Source organism: Mirounga leonina, unplaced genomic scaffold (genome assembly GCF_011800145.1).
Source record: "Mirounga leonina isolate KUSES-001 unplaced genomic scaffold, KU_Mleo_1.0 Mir_93, whole genome shotgun sequence".
Taxonomy (NCBI): Eukaryota; Metazoa; Chordata; class Mammalia; order Carnivora; family Phocidae; genus Mirounga; species Mirounga leonina.
Window position 1 is genome coordinate 36,390,240 of NW_023270854.1, and position 27,145 is coordinate 36,417,384.

The 27,145-nt window shown below is 38.7% G+C and overlaps 1 protein-coding gene across 1 annotated transcript in view; it reads right to left on the reverse strand.

The window, feature by feature from the left end:
• Positions 1 to 27,145, reverse strand: part of GALNT1 (polypeptide N-acetylgalactosaminyltransferase 1) — an 81,503-nt gene that overhangs the window by 15,522 nt on the left and 38,836 nt on the right. Inside the window, exons 5-10 of the mRNA XM_034996081.1 lie at positions 16,331 to 16,497; positions 11,476 to 11,683; positions 5,638 to 5,808; positions 3,405 to 3,522; positions 1,551 to 1,731; positions 328 to 467 (exon numbers count right to left, since the gene is read on the reverse strand). Of these exons, the coding sequence (XP_034851972.1) occupies positions 328 to 467; positions 1,551 to 1,731; positions 3,405 to 3,522; positions 5,638 to 5,808; positions 11,476 to 11,683; positions 16,331 to 16,497 (985 nt within the window). The remainder of the gene's footprint in view (positions 1 to 327; positions 468 to 1,550; positions 1,732 to 3,404; positions 3,523 to 5,637; positions 5,809 to 11,475; positions 11,684 to 16,330; positions 16,498 to 27,145) is intronic.

Sequence of the window (27,145 nt, forward strand, 5' to 3'; positions counted from 1 at the left end):
ACTTCTTTCAATCAGGTTAATTAACACCAGGACATTAACTTTAGGAATATATGCTTTCAACTAAATGGGTCAGTTTGTTAAGAAGTCTGCTGAAGACACTAAAATATTGAAACAAGAGTCCAACTCTGAAAGGTTAGGGGTGGAGCATTCTTATTTTAATAAACTATTAACACGATGAAAAATTAACAAGATGTTAACTGCTAAGAACTTTCTCACACTTGAGGTTATATAATTTTAATATGAAGGGATTCCCTTGTTGGATGTTTAACCTCTACTGTTTTTGATGAATGAGAACATAAATAACCACACAGAATATATATATTTTACCTCTCCCAAAGAGAAATAGTGACGTGGAATCTGGGAATCAGGATAAATATTCTCTAGGTACCAAGAGAAAGGTTTGCATTGTAGTTTATGTCTTAGACCAAGTCTTGATGATATATCTCCATAATCTACCTTTGTAACACCTGTTGAAAGAAATAATTGACTCTGAATTATTCGTGTTCTATTAGGTAACACATTTCTATTTAAATACTGCATTTAATAAGCCAGGTAAATGGGAAAAGTGGTACCATTTTGGTGATGTGTGACTACGTAAGTGATATGCCATGAATCCATTGTGCAAATAAAAACCAAGGAAGTATATTTATATGTGTTTTATTCTTTCAAAGAAAAATTAATTTTTTTTTTACAGATTTAATTTATTTATTTGTCAGACAGAGAGAGAGAGCGAGAGAACACAAGCAGGGGAAGCAGCAGGCAGAGGGAGAGGGAGAAGAAGACTCCCCGCGAGCAGAGCCCAATGCGGGGCTTAATCCCAGGATGCTGGGATCATGACCTGAGCTGCAGGCAGATGCTCAACCGATTGAGCCACCCAGGCGCCCCGAAAAGTTAAATTTATGTGAGAATGAAATACAACACTAGCAATATTACACACAAACGTTAAGTTTTCATAGGATCAGAAAAGTTTCACATATGTGAAGGCAAAAACCAGAATCATGATCTCTTTTGCCCAAATATTAAGCAGAGCAACTGTTTCCAGTCAGTTTCTCTCACACAAGTCACTGGTGTGTGAACTGTGACTTGATGGTATTGTAATGACAAACGAGGCTGGAATGCTAACAATGTCAGGAAGACTTGTAGCTGATGGAACAAATGTTCCCACAAAACCCTGAATGGCAGAGAAGTTCCTGGACTGAAGTCCCTTGAGGCCTGCTACAGTGCTCTGCACTGGCCCTGAGGGACTCGAATTTTCATATGAATGTTACACATTACAATTAGGTTAAAAATAAAACAGAACACTGGTAACACCTGGGCTGACAGTAATGTCTGCAGTACTGGCCTGGACAACTTATTGTTAATAACATAGCAGCACAGCGCTAAGCACTCTGTACACCGTGTGTGATTTCATTTCTTCCTGACGACAACCCTGTGAGGTTGGTGCTTTGCCTCTTCTCAAAGCTCTTCTACCCCCTTCTTACCTCTTCTCAGATGCATTAGATCAGGGACAAGAAAGTTCTAGTCTTGTATTTCTAATGCAAAATGCTAACCTGGAGAAATAATATAGAAGAAATTCTTGAACTCATCCATCCACACTTCTGCAAGTCGTCTGTTATTTTTATTGATAATCTGTCCTGTGCCTCCTGGAAACGTGTAAGGTGTGGCTTTCCGAAACACATGTCCAACATGTGAGCAGGTGACAATCTCCAAAGTTCCTCCACATTGCCAAATCTGAAAACAATGGCAAAGAAGACCATATTAAGACCCTGATGGTTTAAAAAAAAAAAAAAACTGTTCACATCTATGGATGTTCATAGTTAAAATTTCACAGAATCATGACCATACATACAGTGGAGCTCCTGCTATATGATCACAAAACCAGCACTTCCTCAGAAACATACTTTTCTGTAATTTTTGGTTCTGATCAAACCAGAAGTTGAAGGTTAAATTCAGCAAAGATAGATTAAAGGCTAAATGCAAAAAAGATAGGGGGTCTGGAACAGTATTTTTCTAACTACAGGCCAGAACTCATAAAAAGATCATTAAGTTCAAATTTGAATTAAGTTTAAATTTTAATTGTTTTTAAAGGTTTTATTTGTTTGAGAGCGAGAGCACGAGCTGGGGGAAGGGCAGAGGGACAGGGAGAAGCAGACTCCATGCTGAGCATCAGGGAGCCCGACATGGGGCTCGATCCCAGGACCCTGGAATCATGACTTGAGCCGGAGGCAGACACACTTAACCAACTGAGCCACCCAGGTGCCCCAAAGTTTAATTTTAAATTCAAGTTTAAATTTTATGTGTAGTATATGCATGGTTCATAGTCAAAAAACTTTCGGCATGGAGTATTCAGCCAGAGTCCTATCTGTTCCTCCTTTTCCAAACTTGTCATAGACTGTACATTAAACAGACCCTAGAAATCTAAACTGGATCTCTCATGAGTTATTCACTGGGACAGTGACAGCATACTCTGTCATCTTCATAAGAATAAAAACCAAAAAAAGGGTAAAAGAGGGATCATCAAGTTTGGGTTCACATTCTTAGTTTAATAAAATTATCCTTCTGCTCCTTTCAAAATGCATGTTTCTGTAAGATAAAAATCTGTTATTTACAATTAAAACATATTTTGAGAAGTTTTGATTTTGTTAAATATTCAGTGTCTCTACTTTAAAGTTCTCCCAGGATCACAAAGTGATACAGCTGGATAGGATTTCCAAGTGAGCTAGAGTCCAAACCTCTCCTTTTATAAGAGAGCAAAGTGATCCACTAGGAACAAAGTGAGCTGGTTTAGATTACAGTGCAGTTCAATGTGGTTTCCACTATAAGCTATGTGTCTCAGGTTATTTTCAGAAATACGCAGTGTCACTTAACATGTTGATTTTAGTGCATGTGAAATGCTTAAGAGTTTTATATTAAGGTTGATTGGGTTAAATTAAGTTAGAGCAATTCCAGAATTCTTTTGCCTTTTTCTATTAAAAAATATAAAGCCAGTAAAGTGACCAGGTTTTATATAAGAGAAAATAATTTTCACAACAGAAGGACAAAGCATATTACAGAAAGTGAAATTAGGTTTTTGGCAGTTGAGTACCATAGTAGCATATAGAAACTACATATTGTTTTTTATTTTTAGAGCATGAATTACTTCCTTGAAAACAACAGAAATTCAAAACAACTAGGGAATCTTGTATAAGTTTTATAGTTTAACTATTAAGATCACTGATTTGTTTAAAACATAGTTTATAAGGAACCCTTAATAGTAACATGAAATTTTTTATATACTGAGGTTCTGAAGTCTGACGAAACTCATACTAAATTCAATTTTTATTTAGAGATACAGAATATGAATAATTAAGGCATATCTATATTTAAGGTTAAATAAAAGATTATTTTTTTCAAAGGGAACTTACCCTAAAGGAAATTTCTAGGTTTTCTCCTCCCCAAATATCCATTCCAGCATCATATGTTCCAATTTCCTGAAAGTAATCTCTGTCTATTGAAAAAAGGCCTCCTGCCATTGTAGGTGTTCTGAAATTCAATCATAATACTATACTGTTAATTTTAAGAATTTAAAATTTACAATCAGTTTTTGTTTTTAAAAGTAGTCTCATTAACTGTTCATAACTAGAGAATAAATGCTTATCCTCACACTCTTCAGAAACTTTTACAGGGACCTAAGGACTTTCTGTTTTTCTGTTATATACTATTTGGTCTTCAGACATGCTGACTGTTGGGCCTACCACCCTCTGTCACAGCTTGTGCCCGAGAGCCTTCTCTGCCCCGTCCCAAGGCCTCTTCTGTTTTCAGTACCTTTCTTGGTCCTCAAGTCCTGACTAAGCTTCCATCCGAAACTCCTTAAATTGAAGCTGGTTGTCATATATCTCTCCATCTGACTGGGTATCTTCCCATAATTCCTGGCAACTACACTGACTATATTAACTAACTATATTGACTATATAACCAACTAGATTCACGTTAGCAACTCTAACATACCAGGTTCTAAAGTCAGGCAAATATTGCAAAGAGGTAGATTACATGGGATGAAAACAATGAGGTCCTTTTCCTATACCTAACAGAACCTTTCAGGAAAGGAGAGGAAGTAGAGAATACACTCAGTCACTCTTAAAGGGACTGTCAGCCTGACCAAGAATGGTACGTTCTCTGCAGAAGAGGGGCCCAATTCATCAGAACATGGCCAGGGATGTAGAGTGGGTGCAAAGAGGTGGAATTAAGCAGAGAAATGATAATGGAGGAAGACTGAAATAAATGAATACCAGTCAACCATTTGATTTCCATGAAGGATGAATATGGAGAAAAATGGACTCCAACTAGAAGAAAATAATTAAGTTCCAGGGACAGAGGAGACTATGGTGATCACATTTTAGGATGAACTGTCACCTCTGATCCCATGCCCTAAGAACACATGGATTCCATGCTTTTGGAGTATGGCACATTTGCCTTTCCAGTACAGTCGTATCCAAATAAAAGTTAGGACGTACTTTGATTTTAGAAGAGAAAAAAAATGGAAGTCTACTATGTTAGAAGTCAGAGGAAACAGGCCAACACCCAGAATGACCATTTAGTACCAGGGTTTCTTGACCTAGGTTTTGAGAAATCTCTACATTTCCTAGAATTGTATGCTCAATCCTGTTTGCACATGTGCGTTTTCCCCCTATTAGAGAAGACTCCTAGCTTTTATCAGATTTTTCAAAGAAGCTCACCATCTACAAAATGTTTAGGAACTCCTGATTTAGATGGTTATTTGAACTGTCAGCAGAAGAGTGGAAAAGTACCTTTGCTATAGGAAAGGACTCAGCATAGAATTAATGAAATTCTCCTCAGCTTTGCCAGAATGGGACCCGAGTGCAAGGGAAAGCAGGCCTGAGAAGCCCGGGAGGGGAGGAAGCTGAGGCCTGGCTCTGAAGGGCTCTCTGTCACTACAGAGGCAGCAAGCTGAGGCTGCCCCAACAAATCCCCGGATGGCGCTGAGACTCACGGTCTCAATTTCAAGGTTCTGAACAGCATCAAGATTCTTATCCCTTTCTGAAAAAAAAAATCTATAGATGACCATGTATAAAACAGAGGAAAAATCAGAATGTGTTCACAGAAATCTTTTTTTATACTTCTGTCAATTCTGGTTATTTTTATATCTGAGACAAGCTTTTCTAACCTCATCAGTCAGTAACTACCATCCAGATGGTACAAGTCTGAATTTACAAGCTTGTATTTTGGTGCTACGACCCACTTTTAGGTAATATTTTCACATTACACTTACACTTACAATTAATTAAGGGATAGTTGAATTTAAAGTTAAATATTATTATCCTTAACAACTGAAAGCACAAATCTGACAGATTTGCAAAATGTTGTTCATACAGGAATGAAAGAACATATGCATGTTACCATCACTTTTCAGGTGCACTAGATTTATATAAATGAAAAATCCCAATTTTATTAATGGATCAGAAGAGAAAACCCCCTTTAAAATAATAATATATGTGTGGCTTTTAACTACATATATGTACGGTACACAAATACCTCATGTCTCTCAAAATACACTTAGAACCCTTTTGATATAATTCCCAAAGCTCCACTGTTCCCTGTCGATAACATTTTAGGGAAAATGTATGACAAAGTAGTTACCTGACCGGAAGAGTCCGATCACCTTTCCTTCGGTCCATCTCTCTTTGGGGAACTGGATACCAGCGGAAATTGAGCTTCCAGTTAAAGCCACCATAGGTCATATCAGAGCCTGCCATGTACTCAAAAGTATCATCGCTGATCACATCAATGATAGGACAGACCACTGTTTTCCTAAAATTATAAAAGCAAATGAAAAAATCTTCATTTTCCTTTTTGAGGCATAGCATAACAACTATATTATAACTATATGCTAAGTGCTTTTTAAATAAAAATACATTCTATAATATTAAAAGCAATGGTGGAAAAATTTCCTGCTATATCCTATTAAGTTAGCATAATTTTTTTTTTTTTAAAGATTTATTTGAGAGAGAGAAGTAGAGGGACCACAGGACAGGGAGAGAGAGCCTTAAGCGGACTCTGAGCTGAGCACGATGCCAGGCTCATTCTCACAGCCCAAGCTGAACCCAACAGCCGGATGCTTAACCGACTGGGACACCCAGGCGCCCTCAAGTTAGCATAATTATTTATCACACTCGCAACTGTTGATAACCTTCCATCCCTTTTTCATTCATACTTTTATGTATTTGCCATATGTGAAAACACTCCAAATATTTCTAGCTTTCAAAAATAATACTTTTAAATGATTACATATTTAATCATTCTAAGGTAATAGTTTTCTTAATAAACTCTTAGATATTTGTATTCCTTACAGTTTTTTGCTACTAAAACTATGAGCACTGGGTGTTATACGCAACTAATGAATCGTTGAATACTACATCAAAAGCTAATGATGTGCCATATGCTGGCTAATTGAACATAATAATAAAAAAAATCTTTTTATTCAAAAAAATAAAAGATAAAATAACATACTAAGTGAAAATGTTCACATAACCAGTATTTTGCTTTTAAGATAGGAATGGGTTTACTGCATTAATGGGAAGAACTTTTTCTGTAACACTAATCTTTACCGCTTTCCATATACATACGTATAAGTATGTATTTCTCCCTGCAGCTTCTATATTATAATGCTACCAACTTTGGACGCTATTTTCTTGTATTTTTTGCCAATATGATAATGTTAAATAGTATCTTACAATTTAAAAATTTTTTATTTTCTAGTTATTAGAAAGGATATTTTCCAGGGTGCCTGGGTGGCTCAATCCTTAAGTGTCTGCCTTTGGCTCAGGTCATGATCCCAGGGTCCTGGGATCCAGCCCAGCATCGGGCTCCCTGCTCCGCGGGAAGCCTGCTTCTCTCTCTTCCACTCCCCCTGCTTGTGTTCCCTCTCTTGCTTGTCTTTCTCTGTCAAATAAATAAATAAAATCTTTAAAAAAAAGAAAAAAGGATATTTTCCCTGCAGGTTTGTATGTGTTCATACAAATTGTCTGATTCCCCCAGATATTTAAATTTTTTTTCAATTGGGGGGGCACCTGCATGGCTCAGTCGGTTAAGTGTCTGCCTTTGGCTCAGGTCATGATCCCAGTGTCCTGGGATCGAGTCCCACATCGGGCTCCTTGCTCAGCAGAGAGCTTGCTTCTCCCTCTCCCTGCTGCTCTGCCTACTTGTGCTCTCTAACTCTCTGTCAAATAAATAAATAAAATCTTAAAAAAATTTTTTTTCAACTGGTATTGTGATATTTTTTATAAACCTGAAAAAACGTCCACATGACTATAGCTCCTTCCTAGGAAAGGTGCACTACTTACGGTGCCTGGCAGCCACATTCTAGAGTATGTAACATCCGCACCATCCCCATCTTTCCTGTCTTATTTAAGAAATCTTTCCCTACTCCAAAATCATAAAGACAGTCTCCTATGCTGTCTTAAAAAGAATTATATTTTTGCTTTTCATATTTAAGTCTTTAATCCTTATGGAACTGATTTTGGTATAATATACAGTAAGTGTCCAACTTCATTTATTTTCCTTATAGATAACCAATTATTCCAGCACTACTTGATGGTCTTTTCTTTTCTTTTTTTTTAAAGATTTTATTTATTTATTTGACAGAGAGAGACACAGCGAGAGAGGGAACACAAGAAGGGGGAACGGGAGAGGGAGAAGCAGGCTTCCTGCCGAGCAGGGAGGCCAATGCGGGGCTTGATCCCAGGACCCTGGGATCATGACCTGAGCTGAAGGCAGCCGCTTATCGACTGAGCCACCCAGGCGCCCCGTCTTTTTTTCCTCTGCTATAATTATCAATGCCTTCTCTGTCATAAGTCAAGTTTCCATATAAACATGGGATGGTTTCTAGCATTATTGTTTCACTAGTCTATCTGTGAATTCCTGCATCAATAGATCACTGCCACAATTAAGATAGCCTCAAAATAAATCTTGGTATCTGGTAGTGCCAGCCCTGTTGTACGTGACTCTTCTTCAAGGGTATCTTAGCTATTTTTTTTAAAAATATGCATTTCTACATAACAGAATCAGCCAGTTCCTCCAAGAACATTCTGTTGAGATTCCAACTGGAAATGCACTGAATTTATAGATCAATGTGGGGAGAACTGTTATTTTTACTTTTCTGTCCATGAATATTATCCTCCTCTCTCCTTAGATTATCTTCTAGTAAATTTCAAAAGTGTTCTATTTTATACATTTTTTAAAATATTTATTTATTTGAGAGAGAGAGCCTGTGAGCACAGGGGTGGGAAGGCAGAGGGAGAGGGACAAGCAGACTCCCCACTGAGCAGAGAGCCCGATGCGGGGATTGATCCCCGGACTCTGAGATCATGACCTGAGCCAAAGTCAGACACCCAACCGACTTAGCCACCGAGGCGCCCCTATGCATATTTTGTTAAAATTATAGCTTTTGATTTCCATTGCTATTATAAATGGGATCACTTCTTTTTTTCTTTTTAATTATATTTTCTAACTATTCCTTGCTGGTGTGGAGAAGGTTTTTCTATAAAGATCTTATATCTGGCAACACTGCTAAATTATTATCTCTACTATTTTGTGTAAGATTTTTTTTTTCCATTAAGAACTCATTCTGCAATTGACAGCACTTTTTTTCCTTTCTAATCCTTATACCCTTTATTTCTTGTATTACTGTAAAACTTAAGGTTTCTAATAATACTAACAGTAGTAATTCAGGGCATCATAAGGATGTTCTATATCTTTTAGAAAATATTTCGGGGGGGCTGGGTGGCTTAGTCCATTAAGCGTTTGACTCTTGATTTCAGCTCAGGTCATGATCTCAGGGTTATGAGATCGAGCCCTGTATTAGGCTCTGCGCATGGAGCCTGCTTAAGATTCTCTCTCCCTCTCACCTACATGTACTTTCTCTCTCTCTCAAAAAAAAAAAAAAATCAACCTTTCTCTATTAATATGATGTTTGCTAGCTAAGGCTTTTTTATTTTTATTTTTTAAGATTTTATTAATTTGACAGAGACACAGTGAGAGAGGGAACACAAGCAGGGGGGAGTGGGAGAGGGAGAAGCAGGCTTCCCGTGGAGCAGGGAGCCCGACGCGGGGCTCGATCCCAGGACCCTGGGACCATGACCTGAGCCGAAGGCAGATGCTTAACGACTGAGCCACCCAGGCGCCCCATAGCTAAGTCTTTTTTAAAAAGCTATCCTTACTCAGATTAGTAAATTTCCATTCTGTAATAGTTCACTAAGTACTTTTTTTTTTAAATTTTATTATGTTATGTTAATCACCATACATTATATCATTAGTTTTTGATGTAGTGTTCCATGATTCATTGTTTGCGTATAACACTAAGTACTTTTAATCATAAATGGATGTTCATTTTAATCACAAGTGAACACGTTTTTTATCTATTGAAGTGATGACTGATTTTTAATGATAGGGTTTTAATTATAGTTTTAGAAATGTTAATGAGGATGTATTATGTGAACAGATGTTATATTATTAAACTAAACCAATTAGTCATATGTTCTTTTACATATTTTTCACATAAAAATAAAAATATATTGGGGCACCTGGGTGGCTTCAGTCAGTTAAGCGTCTGCCTTCGGCTCAGGTCATGATCCCAGGGTCCTGGGATCAAGCCCCACATTGAGCCCTGCATCGGGCATCGGGCCCCCTGCTCAAGGAGTCCGGAGTCTGCTTCTCCCTCTCCTTCTGCTGCTTCCCCCGCTAGTGCTCACATTTGTTCTCTTGCTTGCTCTCTCTCACCCTCTCTCTCAAATAAATACATAAAATCTTAAAATATATATATATATACACAATATGTAAAGTATATATATAATTATTTTTTCCTCCCAGTGGACTCAATTTTCTGGTATTATGAGATTTTTTGTGTTAGTGTTTATGAGTGGGTTTGGGTAATTTTCCATGTATTTCTTTTCTGGCTTTGATATCAAAGTTATATTAGTCTCAAAAAGAGCTGAGTTGGCTTCCCTCCTTTTCTATATTGTTTACAAATTCTTAGGGGAGATTTGTTTCCCTATGACCATCCCATTGCAAGGTTGAAACAGGCAAGTTTTCTTTGGTGTGGTAGGATTTCTCATTCTCACACAGAGGTACAAGATCCTAGCTTTACACAGGTGTTTGCTATTAATTTTCCAGCCTCAGGCAGGGCCTAGACCCGGTCTCCTATCTTCCCGTCCATTTGTCTATCAAGGCAGAGAGGCTCTGTGTCCTCTAAGTTTGGCAGAAACTCTCCAAGTGAGAGCTGGTTTTAGTGTTTGAACCACTCACTTGTCCCACTTTGTTTTGACGTTTGCAAAACTCTGGACTTCAGTGCCAGCTCAGTGATGCATTTAAAAATGTGTTATACAATTTATCCAGCATTTAAGCTCTTTCCGTTGGAAACGTTCCTCAAGACACCTAATCTACTATACAGCCCAAACTGGAAATTGTGGTTGTCATTTTAGTCAATCCCCCCCTTTCATTTCTGCCATTTCCTCACACTGCTGCTTTCTCTCCCGGGGTCCAGACTCCTGTTTATTAGTGGTCTTATGCAAGCCAGGATTTCCCAAATTAGTCATGTACTACTCATAGAAAACAATTTACAGAGATATTCTCTTCCTTCTTCAGGCAGTGTTCTCCTTCCTAAAGCTGCTGTACCTTCTCACTGCCCCAGTGCTTGTTTTCCCTACTCATTCATCTTTCAAAGGGCGAGATGTAGTCCCAGTATTTGCTAAAAAACAGAACAGATGCAGTGGCTTTTGCCATGCTTCACTCGACTAGCACAAGTTTACCTTGCTAAAATCTAAACCTGAATGTTAAGCTGGCACAGATAGCCTCTAGTTCAAACTGCAATGACAAGAAGAAATTCAACTAATGTTAAGTCTAGCAGATGGACGTTAGCTTCTCTCCAGATACTCAAGAACTATACCAGAGACCAGCAGCAGGTAATTCTCTGAAAAATGCATGCATTGCTCCCACTGCTCTTCCTGTATCATCAGAGATTAGAGTGCTTTTCCATATATAATGAAGCACTTTAAGATGCACTGTGTATCTCCCCACTTCCTTCTTCTTGCCATGCAACAAGCTGAGGGCTAGAGTCCCAGTAAGGAAAGAGACAGGGATGAGATGACTTGCCTGCCCCAGTCTTAGCCTTAGACAGCAGGGACAATAAAGGGTTTTATCCTACTTTTCCTGAGGTCATTGTCTTCTGTTCTGCTCCCATTTAGTAAACAGAGCATAAGGTATACATCTGAACAACATACTTCCTAATCCAGCATCACCAACAAGACTACAAACATTTCTTCACGGTTGTCTTCCCTTTTAGTTTAGAGAGTTCTTCGTGGGTATTTTAAAGGAAACTTCAGAGGAAATTATTTTTGCATTTATATATTCAGAATTTTTCAGCTTATCACACAAGTTACAACAAACACACTGAAAACAAATTTATAGACTTCAGAAAATTACCTGTCATGTTTGATCCTTGCTAAGAGAGGCTCCAGCCATCCCACTGTACATTCACAGTGAGCATCTAAGAAGGTGATCACTTGACCTTTAGACACAGCAGCTCCTTTTAATCTAGCTCTGATCAATCCAGAACGTTGTTCCATTCGAATTACATGAACTGGTACTTTTAATTTTTTCACGTAACTCTCTAGTGGTCTTTTCAGAAAGTCTGAAAAATTCACAAAACAAAGCAAAAAATAACATGAAAAGACTGACCTGGTGCTTCCCAGATGTAAAGCAATTTTTTTTCTGCCATGCAATATTCATTCACCACCTATTTACTGAGCACTTTTAGTGAAGCTCCCTGACTCACAAACCCATTTCACTACAGGGAGCCTTTTTATTTCCTGAGAGCATGTCCTAGAGTTGCCTCTACCTTATTACATGAAGAATTAGGAGAAGCCTTTGGGCTCAGGCTCAATAAAGACAGACATGTCACCATAGTTCCCTAAGCAACTCTTGTCAGCTCACTTCTTTTTGTAATCATGTTTAAGGATCAGGAGTAGAAAAAAAGTAGTTCAAGAGCATTAAATCCAGACCTCAATAGACAGAAGAAACAGAATATGCAACAGCTGTTAGAATTCAGACAATTGTGGGATTTCTTCAAAATCCAACCCTAAACCAACTGTCTTATTGACTACCACAGTCTCTGACCATGTATTTCTTCTATCAGGAGGCAGGGAGTGAGGTCAAGCTCAGAAGGTAAATGCTGGACCAAAGAGAGTTCCTTAGCAGACAAGTAGGTCTAAGTCACAAAAGTCTCAAGAGGGAAGCGCAACTGAAGGAAAAGGGGGAAAAAGGAAAGGGAGAGGAAGCAGTTGTGTGAAACCAGTGGTTGCGTGAAATCCTGGAGCGTTCAGATAGAGGTTATGCCTCTAAGCCAAGGAAGTCTTGCCTCCAAAGTACATATCTGACTTTAAAAACCAGGAAAGGGGGCACCTGGGTAGCTCAGTCGTTAAGTGTCCAAGGCTCAGAATCTAAAACGAACTGATCAAAGTGACACAGCTTGTTAAGGGGTGGATCCAAGATTCAAACCCAGGTCTGCCTGACTTCAAAGCTCATCTTTTCATCCACAACAAGAAGTCCTAGAAGGGAACTAGAGAGAGAACAATTCAGGAGCATGGAATCACCTGAGCAGACACAAATTTAAATTACTTTACGTCCAGAGTTTGATGGACTCCCATGTGACAGGGTGTGGGATATATTCTAGTGCTTCAGACCGGTTGAGGTTGGGTGTGTCATATGCAAGATGTCTCCCAATAAGCTTTCCCAAAAATATCAGACAGCTTAAAGTCTTCTTAAGAATCAAAGCAATCTAATTCCCAAGTCCCACGTCTTTGAAAGTTAAAATACTCTGTCCTATCTATAAATAAAATGAAAAATGCATGATTCTCTGGTCTGGCAGCTCAAAAAAGTTGCCATTCCACAAATTTTCTTGGCATCTTTGTTCCACATCTTCGTGGCCTTCATGCAATAAGGCTAAGAAATAGGTGTCTTCCTAACAGAGGATACAGAATTATGACCCAGGGCTAATTCTATAAAAATGAAGCCACCGGGGGTTAAGTGATTATGGGTAGAAGCTACTATGTCATCTAAAAATAAGGGAGAATCTTGTTTATCAGAGTATCTTTATAGCTATTAGCCTATAAATGGATCCCTAGGCATCTCTCCATCAGGGAATGTGAGGCTGCCAGAGAGTGTGTCGGGGAAAATTTCACTGCTTACAGCAATATCTGAGAAATCTTAGCCAGAAGTCTAAAGAGCAGTCGAAAGAACAAGTAATTTAGAGTCTAAAAAATCTGACTCCTAATCCCTACTAAATAAGAATCTCTGCTTCCTTTTGTGACAAAGATGAGAAAAACAACAGTCATCTCAGATTAGGACCACTGAATCAGTTCTAAGTCTTAAGATAACCTTCTGAGATGACAATTACATAACTTCTGACACGAAGTAGGGATTCATCCAGACTGTCTTCACTTTAGACCCTGTTAACAATGAAGTTATGAGACGTGACGTACGTAGAAGTTAAGAGGTCAAGCGCTAGGTTTACGCTAAGCCTCATCAGTAAAACAGGGATAATTATAGCACCTACTTCATACGTAATTAATGGAGCTGCTGACAACTCAGCAGTCAACTGGGAAATCGGGTAGCCTGAGGCCATAAGCAAACCAGACATGCTAATGCGACCGAATTAGAAGTCTGCACAGACAAGAAGTAAAGGCAAGAATTAACTGACTGGTAGATTACTCTTTCATTCACTCATTAAATTCTGAACTGTTTATGCAGTAAGTGCTGTGGGCACTGAAGAAAGAGTGGTGACCACACAGCCCTGATGGAGTGTACAGTCTAGCAGGGGAGATGGTCATTAAACAGACAGAGAAATAGCTAAAACTCTGATGAGAGCCATGGAGTGTAGTGTTCCAAAACACGTTCAGAGGGACATGACCTGGTCTCAGGAGTTCAAGGAAGGCCTCTCTAAATATATCTTGATTCTGAGTAAACATGTGAGGTGAACTGTGGGGATGGGGTGGGCAGGGGATGGTTTGGGATGTGAGGAGAGATGCAGGCAGAGGCCGGGTTATACAGGCCTCCGAGGAACAGGGTTAGACAGAAGTGCCAAGATCAGAGTGGCGTGTTTAAAAGCTCCCGGTGCATGCAGCGTGGGAAACAGAGGGGGAGGGGGAGGAGACCAGGGCAGGGAGACCAGACCAGTAGTCTGTTTCAGTAGCCTTGGTGAGAAGTGAGGGTGCCTTGCTTGTGTCTCATGAGTAAGAAAGGCAAACTTAAAGAGTTACATAAAAACAGAGCTTGCTCTGGGTTCTGGGGCCCAAGAGTGACCACCCAAACAAGAGAGCCAAAGAAAATTACACTAGAGAATTCTCAGTCTGGTTAGAAGGACTACAGTTATAACCACAACAACACAATACCTAGTGGTTCCCAACTATCTGAAATCGTGAACCACACACCTGAGGCTCTCCAGGCAGGAAGATGAAGGAGAACCAGACTCCTGACTGGGGGCTCTGGGGTAGGACTCCAGGGCCCTGCTTAGTGACCAAGAGCCGCAAGTGGAGCCGTGAAATAGACCTCTGCCCATGTTTCTCTTATAGATTTGTACAGGCAAGGTGATTAAGAAGGGCCCACATGAGGAAGGGAAAATATAATTGGTATATGTGACTTTGTCACGTTAGAGCTGTGGGCACATGTGTCTTTGATTAGGTCATGTCCTACAAAAACGTGCTCTTACACACAGTCCTCCCAGGCACACAACAGAATATCAGAGAACACAGGAGGAAATGGAAAAATAATTCATTTCATCTGAGCAAAGACAGCTCTCCTTAAGTAATATTTAATTTAGCAAATATCAACATATAAGTAGAACAAACACTAGTCACTTGCAGACTCAATGTTTGTATATATTTCTAATTATGAACTTAAGCTAATTTTCTTAGAGAGGGATTAATTAACTCCTAGCAAACAATTATCCACATGAGGGTTTACACTTCTATTGTCAACAATAACTCTGTTTTAAGTGCGCTATTCTTAACTTCTAACAGCTCACTCATTTTGACATTAATTACACTATATACTATTATTTAAATGCTTTGTGTGTTTATAAAATGGTCATCTTAATCACATTAAGGAGGTGAGCTATATTATTTTTTGTTTGTACTTCTACAATCTGGCACAGTGGTGAGACTTAAACTGTTATTAATGTGAAATTACTTCCCATAATTAAGACACGAAGTGATTAACTGTGATTAAATTTACTACTTAGTATAGTCATGGAAGGAGAAGGTGAAATACTTAAACCATCTTAGTAAATGCAGGGAGAGATTAGGCAAGAAAGCTGAAGTAGCAAAAGAGCTTGAAATGATGGTCAGGAAGTCTAAGGCTGGTCAAGGAAGGAAGGAAGAGTCATTTTCTGTAGTTCTTCCAAATTTCTCTCATGGGAGCACAGGAATATTGGGGGAACGACACCAATGATCCTCACCAGCGCTGTGAAAAAAAAAAGCCTGCAAAATGCTAGGTATGTCTGAGTTTAACAGGTTTCTCTACAGATGGGACTTGACAGAGCCTTTTCTCCATTACCCCGTGGTGTAAAATCTCCATGAAGGATTCAAAATAAATAATGTTAGCTCAAGGTACTTTTAATTAATATAACTTTCCCAAAAGAGTGTTTCATGAGATAGTCTGAGAGATTCTAAGCTTGTGAAAAATTCTGAGATTCCCAGAAGAGTAAGAGTCATTGTAGAAATTTATTATGAGGTTGGAGTCATATTACCTACCACTCTCTCCTAAGTTCCTTCCTCATCCCTTTACGTAACTAGCTACAGATCATTCCTGAACCTAGGAATGGAGAAAATGGGAAAACCTAAGAAGAATCTGGAGAAGGAAGGCTTGCCCAGCTAAGGCTCCATTTTCCTGTTGGAGGTACTTGGCACTGCACATGGACTCAGTTTCTCCATCCCGGCTCTGAAGAGGATCCAGTCTCTCTCCATTAGCTTACGGCTGCAGCTTCCCACAAAATCATGTGGGTTTTTTTCACTGTTCTGCATAAATGTTTATATTATATAGCACTATTTCTTTTTAAAACAAGATTAAGCGGTGACACAAATGCTAATTAAGGTAATGTTTTAAGTTGCCCAAGGGCGTAAATTTTTTGTATATGTGAATGAGTCCAAATGCCACCAATGTTTTCAGGATACGCTGGAAGTCTGTATAAAATCACTGGGTCAAAAGTAATGCCGACGCTCCACAGCTGCCAGCGGTAAGGGCCGCCGCCCAGGGCCGGCAGTGAGCGAGGCGTACAGCTCACCTCTTTCGCTGGCGTCATCTACCAGGACAATTTCTTGTAGCACGTGTCTTGGTGAGCGGCTAACGACGCTGTGGACGGTCCGCAGAAGTGTGCTCCAAGCCTCGTTGTGGAAAACAATCACCACACTTGTTGTAGGGAGACTATCTGGATACACCTTTGTCTTACACCTGGAGACAAAGCAAATGCCTTTATCAGAAGTGGCTGTTAGCACAGCAAAGTCGAGCATCTGGAGTGGAAGGGGCAAGAGAACAACAGAAACAGGTGGCTCTACTGGTGGAACTCTTGGTAACCATTCATTCACTGAAGTTTTGGTTAATGTTGCAGGTGTAATAAACAGTACCTATTTAAAGTTGTACGTTTAGATTTAGACATGTTTACATTTAAATTATCTTAAAGATGTCAACTGTATTCTTAAAAGTAGGCACCTCGGGCGCCTGGGTGGCTCAGTTGGTTGAGCGACTGCCTTCGGCTCAGGTCATGATCCTGGAGTCCCCGGATCGAGTCCCGCACCGGGCTCCCTGCTCGGCGGGGAGTCTGCTTCTCCCTCTGACCCTCCTCCCTCTCATGCTCTCTGTCTCTCATTCTCTCTCTCTCAAATAAATAAATAAAATCTTAAAAAAAAATAAAAGTAGGGCGCCTGGGTGGCTCAGTTGGTTAAGCGACTGCCTTCGGCTCAGGTCATGATCCTGGAGTCCCTGGATCGAGTCCCGCGTCAGGCTCCCTGCTCGGCGGGGAGTCTGCTTCTCCCTCTGACCCTCCCCGCTCTCATGTGCTCTCTCTCTCTCTCATTCTCTCTGTCTCAAATAAATAAATAAAATCTTTTAAAAATAAATAAATAATAAAATAAAAAAATAAAATAAAATAAAATAAAATAAAATAAAATAAAATAAAATAAAATTAGGCACCTCTTCCTGATCAATGTTTTCTGTTGATTCACTTTAATGGACAATGTACTAAGGCTACATCATCAATCTGAAACTGAATGTGTTTCAAGAATCCAACTGGACAAAAACAATCAGAACCACTAAAAGTCTATGCAGTTTAATTATCTAAACAAAAAAAATACCTTCCACAAAAGAAGAGAACTAATATTTACTGAGTATCCATTTTGTATTAGGCACAGAAGCTTCCTAATAATTCTGTGAGGTACCTGGAGCCACATTTCACAGAGAAGCTGAGGACAGACACATGAGGGAGTGGCAGAGCCTGGCTGGGGACTCCACAGTCCATGCTCTGTTGAACAAACGCTTGATGCTGCTTCCTCCAGTGAAATACCAACATGCATCTTGTGTAGTAAAAACTACACCTGAAATGCAACCATCAAAAAGACCAAACACACCCAAAATATATGCACATAAAATCAATGTATTAGTTGTATGTTTCCAGCGCTTTGTTAGGCAACATGTATATATATATATATACACACACACACACATACACACATACCTACATCATAGTTTCTTTTCTGTTCGAATATTTACGGACATTAGGATACTTTCCAGTCTAGGCTACTATAAACAGTGCTGTGAAAACCACTCATGTATACGTCTTTTGGTGACTACATGTATGCATTTTTGTATTATTGGGCAATAGGGTATATACAGGCTCAGCTTTAGTAGATACCAAGAAATGGTTTTCCAAAGAGGATGTAGTAATTTCCACTCTCACCTGCATTGTGTCATAGTTTCAGTTGTTCCACATGCCTACCAACAGCGTCATTTTTTTGAAGGGGGTAATAAGTTCTCTGAGTTCTAACAAATGCATACCTTCATAAAACCACCACCACTTTCAGGAAACAGAACCATTCCACCTCCAAAGAACCCCTTTTGTTATCCTTTTATAGTCTCACCCTCCCCTACATGTAACCCCAGCAACCAATATCTGTTCTCCATTACTATAGTTTTGTCTTTTCACAAATATCCTATAAATGAAATTATATAGCATGTAATCTTGGAGACTGGTTTCTTTCACTCAGCATGTCTTTGAGATTCATTGATGTCCTATGTATCAAAAGTGTTATTTTTTATGAAGAGTAAATCAGAAATCCATTCTGATCTATCAGTGTTTTTCATTCACCAGCTGTTTCCAGTTTGGGGCTATTATGAAGAGAGTTGCTATACACATTCAGGTACTGATTTTTATGTGAACATGTTTTCATTTCTTTAAGGTAAATATCCAGGGATGGGCTGCTGGGTTACATGGTAAGTATAAGTTTGTAAGTGTAATTTTTAAGCTGCCAAATTGTTTTTCAGAGACTATCATTTTGCATACCTACCAGAAATATATGAGAGTTCCAAATGCCCCGGATCTTCATCAGCACTTGATACTATATTTTTTTGCAGCCATTTAAAGAGGCATAGAGTGGTACCTCGTTGTGGTTTTAACTGGCATTTCCTCAATGGCTAATGTCTTTTCATGTGCTCATTTGCCATCCATATAGTATCTTGGGTGTCAAGTCATTTGACAACATTTTATTGTTTTTGTTCTTCTTAATTGGGTTATATTTGAGAGTTCTTCATATATATATATATATATATTAAAGATTTTATTTTTATTTATTTGACAGGGAGAGACACAGCGAGAGAGGGAACACAAGCAGGGGGAGTGGAAGAGGGAGAAGCAGGCTTCCCACGGAGCAGGGAGCCTGACGCAGAGCTCGATCTCAGGACCCTGGGATCATGACCTGAGCTGAAGGCAGACGCTTAATGACTGAACCACCCAGGCGCCCCCTTCATATATTTTTGATACAAGTCGTTTTTTGGAGGTATGGTTTGCAAATATTTTCTTCCAGCCTGTAACTCATCATTTCATTCTCTTAATAGTGTTTCTATCAGAGTGAAAGTTTTAAAATTTGAAGTTCAACTCACCAATTTTTTATTTTATGAAATGATGCTTTTGGTGTCATGTCTAAATACTGTCTGCCTAAAACCAGTCCTGAATATTTTCCCTAGAGTTGTAAACTTTTAGAGTTTAGATTTATGATCCAATTTGAGTTAATTTTCAAAAAATACCCGAGAGTAAGGTTGAGATTCATATTTTTGCATATGGATGTCTAATTGTACCAACACCATTTGTTGAAAAGATAATCTTTACTGAATGGCTTTTACGCTTTGTCAAAACCCAAGCAGCCATATCCACGTGGCTCTATTTCTGAACTCTCTCTTCTGTTCCACTGGTCTATGTGTCCGTCTCTGCCAACAGCACACTGTCTTGAGTACTGTTATTTCGTCTAACTTTATTCTTCTGGTAAAAAATTACTTTTGCTATTTCCTTTGCCTTTCCAAATGTATTTTTAAATCTCTTACTGAGATTTTGAATGGAACTGCATTAAATCTATACACCTACTGGGGGAGAACGGGCCTCTTCTAGGCTGATGTTCCAACACAGCTAGAGAGTGGAGGCTCTAGTTCTCTCAGTCCGCTGTACACTGCTTGTGCCCGTGTCTGTGCTCTAGGCTGAGCAGCAGTGTGAGCTGCCTGCCCGGCACCACTCCCAGGGCTGTGCTGCCGTGGCAATACTGCGAGGGATGGGGTAGCAGAGAAGGGGAAAAAGAAGAGACAGAAATGGGGGGCGGGGGGCGTTTCCTCCACTAACCCTTAAGAGAGCCCATTCTCATCCCTCAGAACAGAAAGAGTGGGTTTCCCTCGGAGGCTCTCCTGCTCCCGGTACATACTTCTGAGTTCTGGACTGCCTTCAAGTACAATGCTGAATACAAGCGGTGAGCAGACATCTTTTCCTTGCTTCTGACCTTAGGGGAAAGCTTTGGTCTTGTCCTATTAAGCATGATACGCTACTAAAAGCATAATACAAACTAATACATTTGACTTCATCAAAATTAAAAATGTTTGCGCTTCAAAAGGTACCACTAAGTAAATGAAAAGACAAGCCACAAACTGAGAGAAAATATTTAGAAATTATTTATCTGATAAAGGATCTGTATCTAGAACATATATTTAACTCTTATAACTCTGCAATAGGAAGACAATCTGATAAAACATGGGCAAAAAATCCAGAGAAACTTCATTGAAAATATAAGAATGGCCCAATAACTACATGAAAACATCCCCAATATCATTAGTCATAGGTAATGCAAATTAAGATCACAATGAGATACTACTTCACATGCAGTAGAATGGCTCTAAGAATAAAGACAGGCACAAAGAAACGTTGGTGAGGTTGTGGAGAAACTGGACCGCTCGTACATTTCGCTGGTGGGAATGTTCATAGTGCAGCCACTTTGGGAAAAGGTTTGGCAATTTCTTGGTTAAAAACAAAGTTACCGTAAGACCTAGCAATTAAGAATCTACAAGAAAAATGAAAACATAAAGAATAAACAACAGTGCAAAGCTTGTTTTAAAAAGCTCTTCTCTCCCCTCTCTACCATTACTCTCCCTTCCTATAAAGGAAACCATATGCAATTCTTTGACCTCTTTCTCTTAATATTTACCTCCATAATTCTAAATATTACATATTAACTTACTGTAGAATAAGGATTTCCCTCCTATCCCCATTCTAATACATACACTTGCCACTCCCTCAGTCTCCCAATGTAGTTATATTAGAAATGTGGTTCATTGTTATTTAATGTTTGTATAAGGACTACGTAAAAATGCTATTTATAGATGATTTGTATATTGTGAATACTTTTCCTTTTCTGCACATTGCCTTCCACTTTACCCTAGGTTATTTTTGCCCCTTTTCTTCATTTTCTATGTATTTGTCACTAATTCAAACCCAAACTCTCTACAGTTCGTTTAAATAGTCTCTTAAGATGTTCAGAAGCACGGGCTATAATATGAATGAAATCTTCTTAAAGCAATACCTCCTGAAGTTTTCTGTGTGGGTTGCCTCTGTGCCCGCACCACTGGGGTCCAGGGCTCTCCCTCTGCCATCCCCAGGGGGATTCTATTAGCTGTCCTGCACATTGAATCTCCTGTCTTTCAGATCCCGGGCCTTTCTCTTCCCTGGTTTACTCCTTTGTTTGGCAGAGAGCACAGACTGAGAAAGGATGAAGGGAGATGGGCAGGTTTTTGAAACTATACCATCACTACCACAGCGGACTGATGCTTTTAGTGGAGTGAGTTATATACTGGAGTGGAGCTGGAGTTGACTGAAAAATCCCTGGTTTTTACACAATGAGTGAAAACACAAGTAGTTTCATCTGTGTCTCCATGTACAGCAGTAATTAAAAGATGGCCTACATAACAAGCACTCTTGTTATAAGTGAGTGAAAGAATTACTGAATTAACTCTAATGCATGAAATTCACGATGTGGACTGAGTTAGTCTGAGTGCCTGAGTGATTCAGCAGTGTTTTGGGAAATAGATTATTAAATTTGCTTAGGATAGTGATCATCTCAGCAAGACCAGGCTTACCAGAGAATCAATCCACACAAACACCTAACAATTCAGGAATGTAGAACAACAGAAGTCCCGTGATAATTACTATTTATATTATTTTGCAACTGTTAAAGTCTCGTACCTATTTTAGCCCTCTTAGGGCCTAAAATAGCATTAAGAGTTTTTACGCATTACCTCACTTTATCCTCACAACAACCGAAAGACAGAGGCGCGGCTCTCCCAGTTTTACAGATAAGGAAACTGAGGCTGTGGGAAAGGAAGCAGCTTTTTGCTAAGTCAAGGTGAGTATGCATATATAAGCCAATTCTCTTCTCTAGGTCCCTTTCAGCTATGATTTTTAAAGTATTTGTCATCCACTAAAGTTAGCCTGGTAGTGACCACTTACCAACGACAAGTCAATATTTCTTAAGACGGCTGGCCACCTGTCTAGCAACGTCTGGCAATGTTACATAATTTCTCTTCTGTGTACTGTCATTCAGATAAGATCGATGAAGATCCACCATACAAGTGATGGCAGAGCACAGTGATTAAGATTACACGTTTTGTCAATGATAGATTTCACTTGGATCACTTAACTGCACTTTGCACAAATCATTTAAAGTCTGAGTTTCCCCATCTGTCAACGGGGCATACTACTACTTTACTCAACTGCTTAAAAATGATAGTGTGTGTAGTGCCTGGTACATACTAAGCACTAATTGGTATTATTATTACTTTTTAAACATCTGAGACTAATTATATAGGATAGAATTGCCACATTAGATGACTTGGAATTTGCCTCAAAGCTCCTTCCCTAAGATCACACATTACAAAAGTTATTCTTTGTTTTTTACTCTTCTTGACACTTGAACAGTGTTATTCTTTCCCCCAGTTTCCTGCAGGAAATGTGTCCTTGGAGATCCTAGAAGACAGTAAAGGTTCCTGGCAGGCACAGGATGGTCTGGACACCGCCAGCTATACTACCAGTTAAGCCCATGACTTAGATCAAGCAGGGCTTTTCTGGATTCAGAAAAGGGAGTAAAAAAGCTGCACTCTAGGGGCTGTCCACACTACTTATTCTTTCACCTCTGTGAAATGGTCTGAAAAGTACCTGCTGGCCAGCTTTGTCTATCTTATTGCAGAGATAGTTAAATATACATCTGATGTTTCTCATTGCACATTTCATTGTAAATACACTTCAGAAGCCAGACAGTGATTAGTAAAATAGAGTGGCGATGGAAAAGCATGCTTGTAGTTGGCTTTTCATGAGACTTGCACTGGGACCTAGAGCTTACTTCCTGAACACAGGTCTTCTCTATATCCTAGGTGCCAGGAAGTATTCGAAGCACTACAAATCCTCACAACAGCCCTTGTTATTTATCTTACTGTAGAGATAAGGATCCTGAAGTATAGAAAGGTCACTACCTCTTCCAAAGCCACAAAGCCAGTAAATGGCAGAGTGAGACCTGGACTTTCCATTATCGAGATATTAATGAGAAATTCATTATATATAATTCAAAAAGGGACAAAGGGGAAAAAAATATAGATTGAGAACCTCTAGTCTATGCATATGAGTAATTCCAGAAGAACAGGTTGAGGGAATGGTAACACAGCAATATTTGAGATTATAGCCAGAAATGTCCTAGAATTGAAGAATATGAATGCCCTGATCAAAAGTACACTATGTGCACTGAACATGTAGATAAAGATAAGTCCACATGTTGACAATTACAATATACTCAGGTCTTACTACTAAAGAATAAAATGTGCAGCTTCCAAACCAAGAGACAGAAAAACATGAATACTAAAAATTTTATCAAATGAAACTGTATCAATTAGCAAAGCAGGAAAGGAGGAAAAAATAAAAAGGTTGGTAAACAAAACAAGATTAGGTTGAACTTTATGAAACTCATTTTCACAGGTCAAAAATGGTTGAATATCAATTTCATATGGTTCAACCTAAAAGAAGTCCAAATTTAACAATAGTCACAATAAATGTAGATGCATCAAACTCACCTATTAAAAACTGATTAGAGTGAAATGAAAATATAAATCCAGCCATTTAGTAGAGATACACATAAAATAAAATCATACAGATGGCAGAAAAAAATAGAAAAAAATAACAGATACACCAGGAAAATGTTAAACATACTAAAAGTGTAGCGATGTTAAAACCAGGGTAAAAAAATTAATACAGATACAGTGAATACTGGGTTTAAAAACAAGAATATACTATCAATTACTGTAGATACATCCAATGATGCAGCCTTGAAAAATAAAAGAATGAATTGAGAAACTGTCAAGTCCATAATCATGAGAGGTTTTTTTTAAAATACAAATTAATCAGAATCTAATACAGCATGTACTTTGAAACAGAAAAAAATCCAGAAGTAACAGGCAACCAAACAGTTATTTTCAACTGCAGAGGAAACATTTTTTAAGAACTGAACACTTTCTAGGTCAAGAAGCAGGTTTCAACACATTTGAAATAGATCACGTTCATATACAGGTCATGTTCTCTGACCATGATGAAATTAATCTAGAAATCACTAATAAAAATGAGTAAATCAAAAGGCAAAAAGAAATGTACCTAGAAATATTTAATGTATTTCTAGGTCATCCTGAGTTAAGCAGAAATCAAATGGAAATTACCAACTACTTCGGAATAAATAAGGATAAAAATACATAAAACAACAGGCTGCACTGAAGTGTTCATAGAGTCTTTAATGACTATTAGAAAACAAAAATATTTTTAAATAATAGGTTAAGCATTTAACTAAAGAAGGGAGAGAACAGATTAAACACAAAACAGAAGAAGAGATAATTACAGAGAAAATAAACTTAAAAAAACAGATACAAGAAAAACTACTTCTTTTTTGAAAATTAAAAACTGCAAATCACTAGGCAAGATTATTTAAAGAAAAAGGGGAAAAGCAATAAAAATATGAGAAATGAGAATAACTACATAATTATATACATGAAAATGTTCTAAAACTATAAGATAATACATTATATACATGAAAATGTATATAATACATTATATACATGAAAATGTTCTAAAACTATAAGATAATGCTGTGAACACCCAGGCCTTCCAGTTATTGTGAATTACCCAAATCTGAATTGCTATTGGGCTAACTAAAGCTCCTGACCTGTGTGAAAATTATGGAGAGAAACCTCATGAAAACGGTCAGGAGGCGAGGAGGGGAGGCCAGGAAGGGAGAGCCATACCACCCAACTTCAGTTACAAGAATGTCAATTACAGACCCCAACAGAAGAAGGGTCAACAGGAAAGAATCACTAACTACAGGTCCCAACAGGAAAAGATGTACAGGCATCTTCTACAAGAAACTGAGTACCTGCCTGCACCTCAGCGAATGAGAAACCATCATCACCCTGAACTCTTGCTTTTCTCTAATAAGCTTTCATTCAAAACAGCTTCTCCGGGGGCACCTGGGTGGCTCAGTCTCTCGGTGGAGAGTCTGCTTGAGATTCTCTCTCCTCTCTCTCGCTCTCTCTCCTTCAAAACAAACAAACAAACCCTCTTCCCAATTTCTTCCTCCATAAAAGAAGTCTTCCCCTTTGATTATTGGATTTGCTATGGTTTTGCGCAGTTTGTCCTGAATTGCAATTCTCTGCTATTCTCAAATAAATCCATTTTGCAAGTAAAGTAACTGGCTGTTTTATTTTTTCAGGTTAACACCTGCAAACCTTTCCACTTTGCAGCCGGGAATTCATGGTTTTGTCACCAGTAAAATCAGCTGTATTCATAATCCCTTTTCTGAATATTCCCTTCATCTTCTAGCACTAATTAAAATATTGCCAAGAAGACCACGTCGTAAGTAGTCTCTTTTTTCTAAAGTTTATTTGAGAGAGAGCAAACACAAGCAGGGGGAGTGGGGGAGGGAGAAGCAGGCTTCCCGCCGAGCAGGGAGCCCGATGCGGGGCTCGATCCCAGGACCCCGGGACCATGACCTGAGCCGAAGGCAGACGCCTAACGACTGAGCCACCCAGGCGCCCCATAAAACAGCTAAGCTATATTATATATATATAGACATGAAGAAGTACTTTTAAAACATGAACAGTAATGATAAATGGAAAAACCAGAACGACGGTTAGAGCAAAGTGGGATGGAACTGGGGAGGAGTATACAAAGGGATTCAACTGTAGCCATAAGGTTTTATTGCTAAAAGCAAAATATAAAGAAAATATGGCAACTTAAGATTCAATAAGGCTGCTGGTTGGTACAAAGGTTTGTTATCTCCTATACTGCCGTGATCGTATAGTGGTTAGTACTCTGCGTTGTGTTATCTCCTATAGCTTCCTGAATGTTTACACCATTTTATTTTTAAAAAATAACAGTTTAAGAAAGAGAAGGCTAGTTTTTCCAAAAAAATAAAATTTCCAAGAGATCCCTAGTAAAAAATGGAAAATACATGATAAAAAATACTTTAAGACAAATATTTTGAAGCATAATTTTTATTTCTTTAAATATTTTATTTATTCGAGAGAGACAGAGAGAGCACATACAGGAGGGGTAGGGGGAGAGGGACAAGCAGACTCCCTACAGAGCATGGAGCCAGACTCGAGGGGCTCAATCCCAGGACCCTGAGATCATGACCTGAGCCAAAACCAAGAGTCAGACGCTTAACCAACTGAGCCACCCAGGCACCCCAGAACTGATTATTTTTTAAACGAAAGTTAAATTTACTTTAAAAACTAGGAAGATTAAAATGCTATTGTTATACTAAATATCTCACAAATATTTATATGTATAAAAATGGTTAAGTGTAGGGTTTTGTGTCTACATTTTTTAAATTCAGACAATGATAAAAACTTAGCAATAAAAAACTTAACAAATAAAAAATTCAAGAGAATAGCTCAAAGACAGTCTAGAATTTTTCCCTGGAAGAAGAAAAAAGATAAGAAAAGACAAAAATATGAGAGAGTAAAGAGAATCAATTCAAGTAGTCCAAAGCCTGGCTAATGGGAGTTCTAAAAAGGAAAAACAGACGGATGGGACATACAAGAGACCTGTTCAACGGGGATGCACATGACTAACCAGACTGCACACCTTTATTACCACAAGCACACAATTTAGCTGACTTGAAGGATACTGGTACAAAATGCCTTTAACCTACCAATCCACAGCAAAGAGAGGAAACAGAGGAATAGTGGATGATGCTGTAGTCATGCAGTCCACAAAATGCAGGCTGAGGAAAGATACAAGATACTCTGCCTGGTCCTCAGGGGAAAAAAATAGAGAGGGAACCTACAGAGACTGAGAGAGGCTTAAGAGATATGTGCACCATTTGCAATGTGTGGACCTTATTTGGATCCTGATAATAACACTACAAAAAAAGAAAAGTATTACATAACTAGGGAAATCTGAATACTAACTAGGTATTTCACGTTATTACGGAGTTACTGTTAAATAATTTTTTTAGGTATAAATGGTATCATAATCTTCCTTCCT